Source organism: Heterocephalus glaber, unplaced genomic scaffold (assembly GCF_053883595.1).
Source record: "Heterocephalus glaber isolate CG9 unplaced genomic scaffold, H.glaber_assembly_v1.0 deba00001504, whole genome shotgun sequence".
NCBI classification, from domain to species: domain Eukaryota; kingdom Metazoa; phylum Chordata; class Mammalia; order Rodentia; family Bathyergidae; genus Heterocephalus; species Heterocephalus glaber.
Window position 1 is genome coordinate 70,547,843 of NW_028258324.1, and position 11,338 is coordinate 70,559,180.

An 11,338-nucleotide genomic window follows, 5' to 3' on the forward strand; every position below is an offset into this window, starting at 1 on the left:
AAACAAAAAAGCGCTGTTGGCCCTCTAGATCTAATAACCATTTCACAGGAAATGCACGTAAAGAGGATGATGTTAAGTGACTTCAGAGGAATCCAACAGGCAAATTCTGATGAGGAAACTACACAACTCCAGGAACAAAATTTTAAGAGCTGAAGAGAAAGGTATGAATTAAGATGCATTAGCCACTCACAGCGGACCCTATTTGGACACAGGTTGCTGAAAACTTCGTAGGATTCCTGATTAAGGGAAAACAGTGGATTCAATGATAAGGAACTTGGCCCTAAACTGATCGTGCTGAAGTTGGTCGGTGGGACATGGGTGTTGTTATTCTGCTCCTGTTTATGTTTGAAATTTTCTAATAGGTTTGTCTTAAAGAGCTGAAACCAAGCAAGGGTAAATTGTCGAGGGCAAATCTGCTCTTTTATCTGTCCCAATGTACTCCCCTCAGGTCCTAGCTCACTACTACATTTTTCTCTGGAGATGTAGAAGTATCCACCAGAGGTTTTCTAAGCACCATGGGGGAAAATAAAATTTCCCTCTCCCCCAAGACTGGAGGAAGCCTGGCTAAATGGGAAAATAAACTGAGTTCAGCTTCTTAGGATGGCTGCAAGACCAAATGCCAAATGTAAACCTTGACTTATGGTAATTAAAAACTACAGTGGACCCCTGACTTACGAACTCCATTTGTTCACAAGGGCTGGTTGTAACTCATGTTGGTCAGTGAAGGCTCACATCCTTCAAAGTCTCTCTCCAGTTTACAGGCAGATCTCAGTGTCCTTAGAGACATTATCGTAGGATTTCTCAACCCCACACAGGAAAGGATGTTTTAATGTTCCTTCCAGAACTCTTTAAGGGTTAAGTCTGTATCTGAGACCATCTGGGAGCACAAGGAGCCAGCATTCAGGTCATAACTCAAGGCTTTGGTTGTAAGTTAAAACTAAAATTCTGGTCGTAAAGGGCCCACTGTACTTCCAAAGAGTGGGTTAGAGAAAGAATCAGCCCTCAGGAACTTGGGCTGGGTTGGGGCTGATTGCGCTTGAGGCTCTTTTCTTAGAGGACCCAGGAGACCTGGGTCAACACTTCTGAGAAGGGATTGGATGGCCTAAGAGGGGCCTAACTGGGACAAGATGAGAGAACTTGGACAGCTCTCATGATGGAAAATTCTACTCAAAGCAGGCCCCATAAGAAAGTTTTGGGAAGGCATCCCATTGGTTCCCCGCCCCTGCACCTTCTACATCAACACTTAGCCAGCAACTCCACTCTACAGTTTATTGGGTTTGTAACTGGACGAAGTCACACGTGTACAAAATGAAGCTCACACTATCCCAAAGCAGAGTAGGGACTGAGGACTGGGGATCTGTTACTGGCCTTTGGGGGGGGCTCTGAGGTGAGGGGCAGCCAACCCTCCCACTCCAGAGGTGTGGCCACAGGGGTGGGGAGGAGAGGGGCCCACCTGGCTTTGGTCCCAGAACTCAGAGCCTGGCACTGGGCCAGGACAGACGATAGATAGAAGGGCAGGAGCCCCAGAAACCACCCTGCCGAGGAGCCCAGGGACTGCTCTGCCAGTCCCGCTTTCGATGTGGTTGGTCCAGACCTAGACTTGGGGGCTGGTGCAAAGGGAAGGTAGCAAAGCAGGAGGGAGGAGACACTGATGCGTGGTGACCTGGGGGCACCTGGACCATGGAGGGTGGGTGGGGAGGTGGGCTAGCTGTTTGCTAGGCAGCTAGCAGCGGGTTTCATAAATGCCACTGCGGCCAATGTAGCGCACCCATTTGATGACGTCATGGTCGCTGTAGTTCAGCTTCGGTTCAAACACCTTCAAGTAGCGCACCTTGAGGCCAGAAGGCGCGAATGGCACCTGGGCAGGGGACAGCTCGTTAGGGATGTGACCTTCCTCCCACCGCTGCTCTGCTCTATCTCAATCTACTGCAGGTGTTTGGATAGCTAGGGTCCTGAAAGAAGCTGGGGAAGCGGGGGTGGTGGGGAGCCCTCTAGAAGGTTACTAAAGAAGCAAGTATAGGGCCAGGGATTTAGCTCAGTGGCACCGAGCCTGCCTCACAACCACAAGGTCATGAGTTTGATCCCCGGTAAACCCCCCCCCCCCCAAAAAAAGAAGCAGGTATATCCAAGAGTAACTAGCAATCATCCGGGGTTTAAAGTCAGGCCTGCCTGTGATGACTTGAATCAATTCCTTTAATCAGCAGGATGCAGCAACTAGAGAACTGCCTTAGAACATACTTATCTTGCTCAATATTATGGATTTGAAAAACAAGGTGGAGAAAATTGTATGTCTAACTGCTCAAGGCAAAGTCAGCTCTTTGCCCTGTCTGTAAGGAAACTTGCTATCTCACCTGGCATTCTACTTAAATTTTTCCATAGAACTGTTTTGTGGCAAGCCAAGAGAAGTCAAAGTGTTTCTCAGGGTGATCAGTAATTTCTCTTAAGAGGCTTGAAGGGAAAAGAAATGGGTCTGAATTAAAGTCACGCCCCTATTCTAGCCTCAGTGTCCTCATCTCTAAGGTGCAGAGCTCATGTGAGCTCTGTCTCAGATCTTTCCCAACATACCCTGCCCTGGTGCTAGGTCCCTCTTCTGCCGTACCTCAAAGTTCATGGAAATGGGGGGTCGAGCCCATTTCTTCTTGTCATTAGTGGGCAGAAGCTCAATCTCTGCGCTGATCTGTGATTCCTTCATGCCTGCCATGCGCTTGATCCTGGAAAGACAGCAAGTGCCTGTGGTGGTTTGGATGAATTTGGGGCCGAGAGGGGTTGTCCATTTCAAGCAGGGAGAGCCCAGGGGCTTCAGAGAGGTGCTAGCACATGGAAAATTAGTCAGGACCCTGAAAACCACCTGCTGTGGAACCTTAGGTCTGGTACTTACTCCTTTGGTACTCTGGGCTGCAGTTTCTGCTTAGATACATAGACAAGCTATCTCTTGGCCTGTGTCTGCTTCATAGATACATCACAAGGATGCATGTGTGAGCCCCAGTGCAGGCATGTATATGCACGCATGCACACACACATATCAAGGCTGACACGGAAGCACACTCCCCCTCCTGCCCTCCAACCCACACTAGGGGACAAAGGGTGGAGAAGGTACACTGTGACATCTTGAGCCCTGCCATGTCCCCCTAAAGGAAAACTCACTTCCACACAATGGCGTTCTCGCTGGCCTTGTACTTGGCCTTCCCCTTCATGCAGATCACCTGCACTCCACTTGTGTTCAGGGGGGTTGGGATCCTCACCTAGGAGTGACACATGGGAGCTGTCAAGGCCTGACACAAGCTGCCTTTATTCCTAGAGAGAAATTCTTCCTCCTCTCCAGTCCCTTCATCCTCACCTCAATCTTCTGAGCCAGCAGTGAGGGCTTGAAGTTAGATTTGATCACTACCTTGACCTCCAGTTTGGTGCGTCCTACTTCCCGTACAAGTGGAATCACCCGGAAAGGAAGGATGATGTCCTTGGTGGTACGATACCTTTGGGGGTGGAGAGCAAGGTTGGCAACACACAGCGGGTCCCACTCCCTCTCCCTGCCAGCAGCACCCCTGCCTCCTCACAGCCCAGAGGCACCTCATGAGCTCAAACTCCCCATCTGGTGGGATGAAGCTGATACTGCGTTCTGAGTCAAACTTGCTGAGTCGCACACACTGGTGGAAGGTGCAGTCATCAATGGCAATTGATTGCTTCCCGCTGTGGGCAGAATCAGAAGACCACTCTTGGTCAGTATGGGAACGGCAGGTGTCAAGCTGGGAGACCGCCCCACCCCAGGCTGGCATTGTGGGCTCTGGAAAGCTGCCAGAATGCAACTGTCTGACTTGGAGATCCCTGCCCCAGAGTTCAAGGTGAGGGAGTTTTACAAGCTCATCATTTCTTGAGATTCCTGCTGCATGCTATGCAGATGTTTCTGGCTCACTAGGCCGAGGCCATCAGTCTGTACAGATGAAGCTGTGGTCCTAGAGACTAAACAATGAAGCTTGCTCTCTGAGGACAGTAAGTGAATAACAATCCCCTCTTCCCTCAAATCGCTGACATCAAGTGCAACCAGCCAAGTACACACTTGGAAAAGGAAATCTGCAGTCACCACGGAAAAGCCAGAAGGAATCTGTGCTTCACCAAGGCCCAGTGAACACTCCAAGGCCCACCCACCAAATCCCCTCTGTCAGGCACCTCTTGCTTGTTTCATCAGCTGTGCCTTTGCCCTGCTTTTCAATGACAATCTTGTCATTCATCCCAAATTTGCACTCAGGCATGCCACTCAGGTAGCTCTTCATCACAACCCGGCCAGACACGTGGGCACTCAGCACCTGCCCTGGTGAAAGAAGAGATGAAAAACGAGCAGCTGGCTAAGCATGTGGCCACGGTCCTGCAAAGTCCCCGCCCCGGGTTCATGGGAGGACCCTCACCCTGTGGGGACATGAGCAGGTTCACGCTCTCCAGCACATCCAGGAAGAGCTCATTCCGGCGATACTTAATGCCCTCTCGCCGCCAGCCGATCTGCCCGGTCACCTGGCTGGTGATCTGGGACTGCTCTTCTTTTGTCTATATGGGGGTGGAGACAAACAGCAATGGCTTCCCTCTTCTGCCCCTAAACCATCCTGTCTCTCCCGCTCCACGCTTCTCCTTTCTCCCTTCTAGTCTCTCCCAGTAACCCTTCCTTCCCCTCAGGCCCCAAGGGGGCAGGGCCTGGAGAAAACAGCAAAGCTGCAAGGATAGAAGCAAAGAGAACAACTTACCTGATGCTGGAGACCAAAGGACCGATGACGTTCCCACAGGAAAAACAGCAGGGGAGAGAAAAGGAGAAGGCCATGAGGCCTGGATCATAAAGGAAGACCCAAGTGCTCTTCTGAGCAACAGGCAGAGCAGCCCACACCCCCTGCCCCCAGTGTAGAGGAAACTGCTTAAGCTATATTCCTGATAGGAGATGCTGAATCGGCTGCTTCCGGGGTGGGAGGGCCACACACGGAGAACAGGCCTGCAGTCATGGCAGGAGGCTCAAGCCAGCACTTCCTGCAGGGGACCTCATGAGTCAGCCTGGACAAGGCCAGGGGCCAGCTGGATGAAGGGAGGTTGGGCTCCACCCTGCCTATAGCCAGCCTGTAAAATTCAAGTACCTGACTCTTGATGCCTTGTTGGGTGATGAAGGTTTTCAGTGCACCTGTCTCTGAATTCTGGGGGTAGCCAAAGTCTAAGATCTCTGCAAAATAAAGAGAACCATCAGCCCTGAACAAAACTGAAGTTCTTTCATTCTAATCTTTCCCCTGGCCTGGACAGGTCTGGCCCGCACTGTGGGATTGTGAGATCTGCAGCATTTACTTTGTGATTTATACTTCGTAGGAAAACAGATCATTTATTTTTCTCACATAGAGAAATCACAGAGTCACATGGAAAGTGAGTGAGGCCAAGAGGTCCTGGGTCTTTTCTTTTTCTAGAAAATAGATGCTAGGAAAGTGGAAGGTCTCACACATCACAGAGGAACAAGAAAAGTGCACCCTGGGCTGGGGATTTAGTTCAGTGGCGCCGCACCTGCCTGGCAAGCGCAAGGTCTTAAGTTCAATTTCTGGTACAAAAAAAAAAAAAAAAAAAAAAAAAAGCGTGCACCCAAGGGGTCTGTGAGCACCACGCAGGCTCTGAAGTAGTTGCTATGATGGAAAGCCAGAAGATAGTAAAGGAATCATGGCCCAAGGCACAAAGGTGAAAGGATGAATACTGAATGTTTAGCCACCAAACCCCAGAGTTAGGTTCCCCAGGAAAGGCCAAAGCTTCCCTACCCCCAACAGCGGGCCTATTTATACTGTGCTCCATTTCAGAGCAGCTTTCAGGTCTGGATGTGAACGGACCTTCTCAGGACCTTTCTCAGGCCCAAAGACCAGATACTCAGGAACAAAGCTCAGTATACACAGGAGCCGCAACCCAGTTAAGTTCATCCCCACCCAAGCCCCGACACTCTGCCTGCCTCACCATCCAGCAGCTCATATATGAGCACAAAATTGTTCTTGATGTTCTCCTCGCTGATCTTGCCAAAGTAGGCAGCCATTACGTCACACATCTTGTAGAGGAATTCAAAGACCATAGCAGCGTTGACATTCTGCTTGGTGACAGCTGCCAGCCAGATGTTGGACCGCTTAACATGGAAGAAGCTGGTGCGAGCAATGTTGGTGACAGGGCTGCGCACCTGCTGCCGTGCATGGATAACATTGACCCGAAAGGCATCCACTGCATTCCTCCTGAGGGAAGAGGGTGCAGAGGCTGCTCAGCATCTGTGCAAACCTCGACCCCTGGGGATCAACCACAGATGCTAACAGCCCCACCCTCAACACTACTGACATATGACACACAGTCTAAAGCCAAGGCCTAAACCACTAGGGTGAATCCCTTCTTGTGGCTCCAAGTTTGGGAACAGGAGGGCCTGAGCCATGAGAAATAGGAAAGTCAACTGGCAGTGACGGAAGGGCAGATATAACCTCAATAAAGTGAAACTCATCAGGTTTAGAGAAGCCTGGCCCCAATTTCCCAGCTATGCCCTCAGCTACCACCACTCTGGCTTCCCAGTAAATTCCAGGGTGTGTGTGTTGAGACAGAGAGAGAGGAAGGGAGGGGGAGGGAGGAAGAGAGAGAGAGCGCGAGAGCCAAAGAGCTAACTTGCTTCTTCTCCAGTCCTCCCACTAGTGAGCCCACTGGTAGGGAAGGCTGCCTCCTCCTGAAGGTGGACAAAGCCTTAATCTACCAGTTAAGAAGTGCCAAGGGTCCTGGAGCTGTGCCACCCATTCTTGACCAGGATCCAACTTCAGAGCAAGTTCAAGGGAGGAAGAAGGATGAAGGAAATCACTAGCTGGGGAGGCAGGGGCCCCCACCCACCTGTACCTGGGCAGCAGCTTGATAGGCCGCTTACCTATTGCTATGTCAGCCAATGAGATGGGATGAGAGAAATGACGCCAGCAAGAAGAGGAGTGACAGCAAGGAGAGAGAGGGTTAGACACACGACATATCAGGAAGGGCAGCACACACCGTGAGATAGGAACAGACAAGACACGCAAGGGGTGGCGAGCTCAGCAATACATGCAAGGTGGCAGGTCCCTGCACTGGCTCAATCAGGCTCACCCAGGGGAGGGGAACACTGGAGGATATAGCTAGCAAGGTTCAGGCAGGCCAAGCACTGCCACAAGTCTAGCTCAGCCACACCACCAACCAATGGACAAAGAGCGACAGAGTCCAGCCCAAGCCAACCCATCAGCCAGGGAGCCACGAAGCCAGGGGCACTGCAACAGGCCCATGCTATTGATCTCAAGCTCTTTGAGGAAGAAAAACAGCAGCAGGAACCAGAGTGACCTAATCTTATTAGAGCTGCTAAGGCAAGGAGAGGTCTCTCAGTCAGCAAAGAAAGATGGCATGCAGGGTGGGGCAGAATGAGAAGGCTGTGGCTCCTTGTTAAGGTCTGAAGGACCCAGGACACAGAGCTGTCCAGGTCTACTCAGAGGGGCCAGAAAGAGCAGCGTGACCTCCCTGCCTTTCTGTCAGTGACCCAGGAGTACCTCAAGCTTGCTCACAACCTCTCCTCCAGGAGTGCCCAGAGGAACTGAAAATAGCAGAGTCAGCAGCCTGCCTCCAGAGAAACGGAGTGGGAGAGGATTTGGCAGCCTGGAGAGGCTTTCAAGAGAATCCCATGAAGGCCCTCAATATGAGAGGGCTTTGAGAACAGGACTTAAATGGATTAGTACCTCCAGCCCGGCACTAACTCCACCCGCTGGAGACAGAGCTCCATCTCCTGAAAGGAGTAATCAACCTGCCTGGTAAAAGCACTCATCTCCAGCAGCCAGCCCTATAACTATGCGACACAGTGGGCAGGAAGGATGGGAGCTCCTAAGGCTGTGGGGCCCTGCCACTCCAGGGGCCCTGCCACTCCAGAGGTCCTGCCAGGCAGCCAGCAATTGGCTGCTAGGGCAATGCCACCAGTTCTAAAGGGAACCAGGCTATGGTGGCTGAGCCCAGGATGCAGCAAGGGGTGTGGCCCAAATCAAGCCTCTGTTGGAATAAAACCTGGTCCTGCATGCTGAGGCTGGGGCGATGGGACACAGCTGGTTCAACCAAGGGACTCACCCGATGTCATCTCGGTAGACCCGGGAGATGAGCACCTCCCCCTTGTGATTATAGATGAATAAGCCTCCAATCATGGCGGCAGCTCAGTCTCCGAGGCCCATTGCTCTGAGAAGAGACCTAGGACAGGCGGGGGAAGGGAAGACTTCAGAAGTCCTGCCAGTGTCCCCTGTGGGGCAGTACAGGTCACTGAATCTGACACCCCCCCCCAGTCCTTTAGCAAGTGACCCTGCAGCCCTCTCAGACAAGCCCCTCCCTTCAGCCAGGCTCCAGTTCCTGTTTATCCCACACTAGATAGAAGAAAGAGGACTTGGGCCCAGGATTCTGAGGCCACTCTGACCCTCCCCTTTCTGGGGCTGAGCCAGAGACTAACTCCCCTCCCACCCCCTCTTCACAGTGCTGAGCTAAGCAAGGATCCTTTCTGGCCCCCTCCAGTGCAGACTCTCAGTCAGGCTCCAGCCAGTGAGTCACTGAGAAGGCCCGCCTGAGGCTGCAGGAATGGCACGGCGGTAGGAATTACACCAGCTGGCTCAGGCCTGGAGCCCCCGGGCACAACCTTTAGATCACCCAGTCTCTCAGGCTCCACTCCCCTAATACGAAGGCAAGCAGGGCCCAAATCTCCAGAAGTCTACACATTCCAAGAAAGGTGTGCAGCTTTCAGGGCTGAAGGGAAAGAAGGGAGGCCTTGGGCCCTGACATGGACCCATGGAGTGTGGCCTAAGCAGGTACATCTTTTCCAGGCAGTCAGATAAGGTAGTCAGGCAAGGAAGGTAGCAGAGGAGCAAGGTCCCAGTGCTGGCAAACTTACTTCAGTGATCCAAACTGCCTACTATGGTTATTTCTGATCAACCCCTTTCAAAAAGCTTTGGAGTACAATAAATAAGGAAGGGTGTGTATGCAGGTTTATAAAATTACTAGATCTGTCCTGCTGAAATTCTGATTCCAGACCCACCAAGTAACTCACTTCTGGCGCGAAGGGGCAGGGATGTTAGATTGCCTTAATTACCCAAATTATTTGGGTCAAACTAATTTAGATGGTTTAAGAGAAAAGGGGGGTAAATTTGATTCTAGATTTCCTGGATTAGCCCTAGTATTAATTTCACAGGAGGTAGTTCAGGGGACTCTCAAGAAGGTGGAAACATTCTCACTCTTTCTTCCCGAAGAAGCTGGGAGAGGAAATGTAAAATGGAGGTAGAGTCCTGGGCAAAGAACCAAGTCCTCAGGTATCAAGTGGTAGGTAGGCAGCTCGGGGCCCCAGCAAACAAGAAGTGGGGCCCTAGGCAGGAATGGAGCATTTTGTTAAGGGAAAAGACTGGCAGCCACCACCAGCAAGCAGCATCCTTAGGGAGCCCACAGCAGAAAACAGGGCTGGTGGAAACCCCTAAGCAAAGAGGTTCCGTTGCGGCTGAGGTCAGGGCTTTGACGAGGGAAAGCAGGGAGAGACGGGCGGTGGTAAATAAGGGAAAGTGGGAGACATGGGACCTGCTTTGGGGTTCAGGTGCACAGGCATGAGGTGGGGGCTCCAGGTCCGGGGAGGAGTCGGTGTCGGGGTGCGGGGGCTGTCACAGGTCAGAGAAGAGCCGCGGGGTGTCGCTGAACTGGGGGAAGGGGGCGCCGCACGGAGAGGCCCGTCACCGTCCGAAGAGGCGGCACGAAGCATGTCACCGTCACGGGAGATGGGGGAATTGTCTCTTCGCCGAGGAGGACGCGCCGAGGGCTGGGGGTTGTCACGGTCCCAGGGAGGGGTTGCAGAGCGGTGTCCCGGTTCCGAGAGGATTCTGGTAGGTCTCGCCCTCACAGGAGGAGCCCCGCAGGTCAAGTGGAGGGCACCACTCCCCGCCCGGCCCGCAACCGCGCCCCGGGCGCCCCCTCCCCGGAGTCTGCTCCCTCCGGAGTCTGAAGGCTGAGGCCACTCCCGCGTGTGGGCAGCTTTCCGCCCAGTCCAGCGCAGGGCTGGGCAAGACTGGGCACCGGGGCAAACGACCCGCGGCGTCCTCCCCTACCCGGTAAGATTCGAATCTCTAGCTCACCTGACGTCCGCGGCCCCTTCCTCAGCCGGCCCGGCCGCTCTCCAGATCCCAAGATGTCCGCCCGCCCCCTGCTCGCCTGCCCGCTGCCTCGGCTTTCACTGCAGTGCCGCGGCCCCGCCCAGGCCTCAGCTGCGCTTGCGCACCCGCCTCCCGCGCCGACTACAAGTCCCGCCAGGCCCTGCGGCCTTCTCGCCGACAACTGAGGACTCCAGGTTTATAAAACTACAACTACCGATGGCCTTAGAGAGACCACCCCTCCCAACTTCCTGGGTGGACGTGACCTTAGAGTGCCCCGCCGGTAATCCCTGCACCGCCCACTCCACACACACGGTTTCTCAAGCAGCATCCCGGGAACTGTAGTCTTTGTCTTTGTTGAAGCCTACCTGTTAACTTTGGATTGCTGTAGGCCTTTCCTATCCCGAGTCTGAAAAGTGGCTTCTTCATCTGTGACCTCTCGTTCGTTCTCTCTCCCTCTCTCTCCCTCTCTCTCTCTCTCTCTCTCTCTCTCTCTCTCTCTCTCTCTCTCACTCTCTCTCACACACACACACACACACACACACACACGCTTGGCAGAGGTGTGATACTCCCAAGTTTTTCTAGTATGTTTTTTCCAGACTTATGCCTTTTCCCAAGAATCAAGACCCAAGGGGGGAGCAGGAAGGGAGAAGACACATTCTTGGAAGAAACTAGATAAAGCCTTTCATGACTTTATCAGTATTCTCAGCTATACCAGTAACTGTACACCTTCTACAGGCAAATGTTTCTTAGAAAATGGTTGGTGAGTTGAATTTTGTTGGACATGGGATTCAAAATCCTTTCTCTGATTAACAGAATTAATCTTTACATTGAAGTTAAGAAGAAGAGGCAGATTAAATCCATGAACACAAAAGGCTACCTGTTTCTTGGAGGAGCTGAATAAAATATGTTGGCTTTTCTAGTTTTTGTATGCAGCAATATCCTGTTGCTTTCACTCAGTAGGCTTAAGACTATCATGGCAGGAAGGCCAAATCTGTTTATGAACCTTACTGTCCCTAGTAGCCCACTACCAGAAGCCAGGATGCAGCAGGATGAAGATCTGGCCTAATCTGTGGTCACATCCTGATGCCATTTAGTGACAAAACAGGCATTTCTAAACCCTGAACCAGCATTCAAAGATTTAATTCTACCTTTGCAAAAGCTTTATCTTCCAAACACCTTAAATGACTGTGATTTAGAGTAAA

The 11,338-nt window shown here is 52.2% G+C and overlaps 1 protein-coding gene across 1 annotated transcript; it reads right to left on the reverse strand.

Annotated features, from left to right (window-relative positions):
- Nucleotides 1–1,255: 1,255 nt before the first annotated feature.
- On the reverse strand, nucleotides 1,256–10,282 carry Ap2m1 (adaptor related protein complex 2 subunit mu 1). Its single transcript, XM_004834902.4, has 12 exons — nucleotides 10,119–10,282; nucleotides 8,092–8,208; nucleotides 5,956–6,221; nucleotides 5,109–5,191; nucleotides 4,731–4,736; nucleotides 4,401–4,536; nucleotides 4,165–4,306; nucleotides 3,568–3,687; nucleotides 3,338–3,473; nucleotides 3,145–3,242; nucleotides 2,600–2,711; nucleotides 1,256–1,858 (listed from the first exon to the last, which is right to left on the reverse strand). The coding sequence occupies exons 2-12, from the start codon at nucleotides 8,163–8,165 to the stop codon at nucleotides 1,724–1,726; spliced, it is 1,308 nt and encodes a 435-aa protein (XP_004834959.1). The 5' UTR covers nucleotides 8,166–8,208; nucleotides 10,119–10,282; the 3' UTR covers nucleotides 1,256–1,723.
- Nucleotides 10,283–11,338: the final 1,056 nt, after the last annotated feature.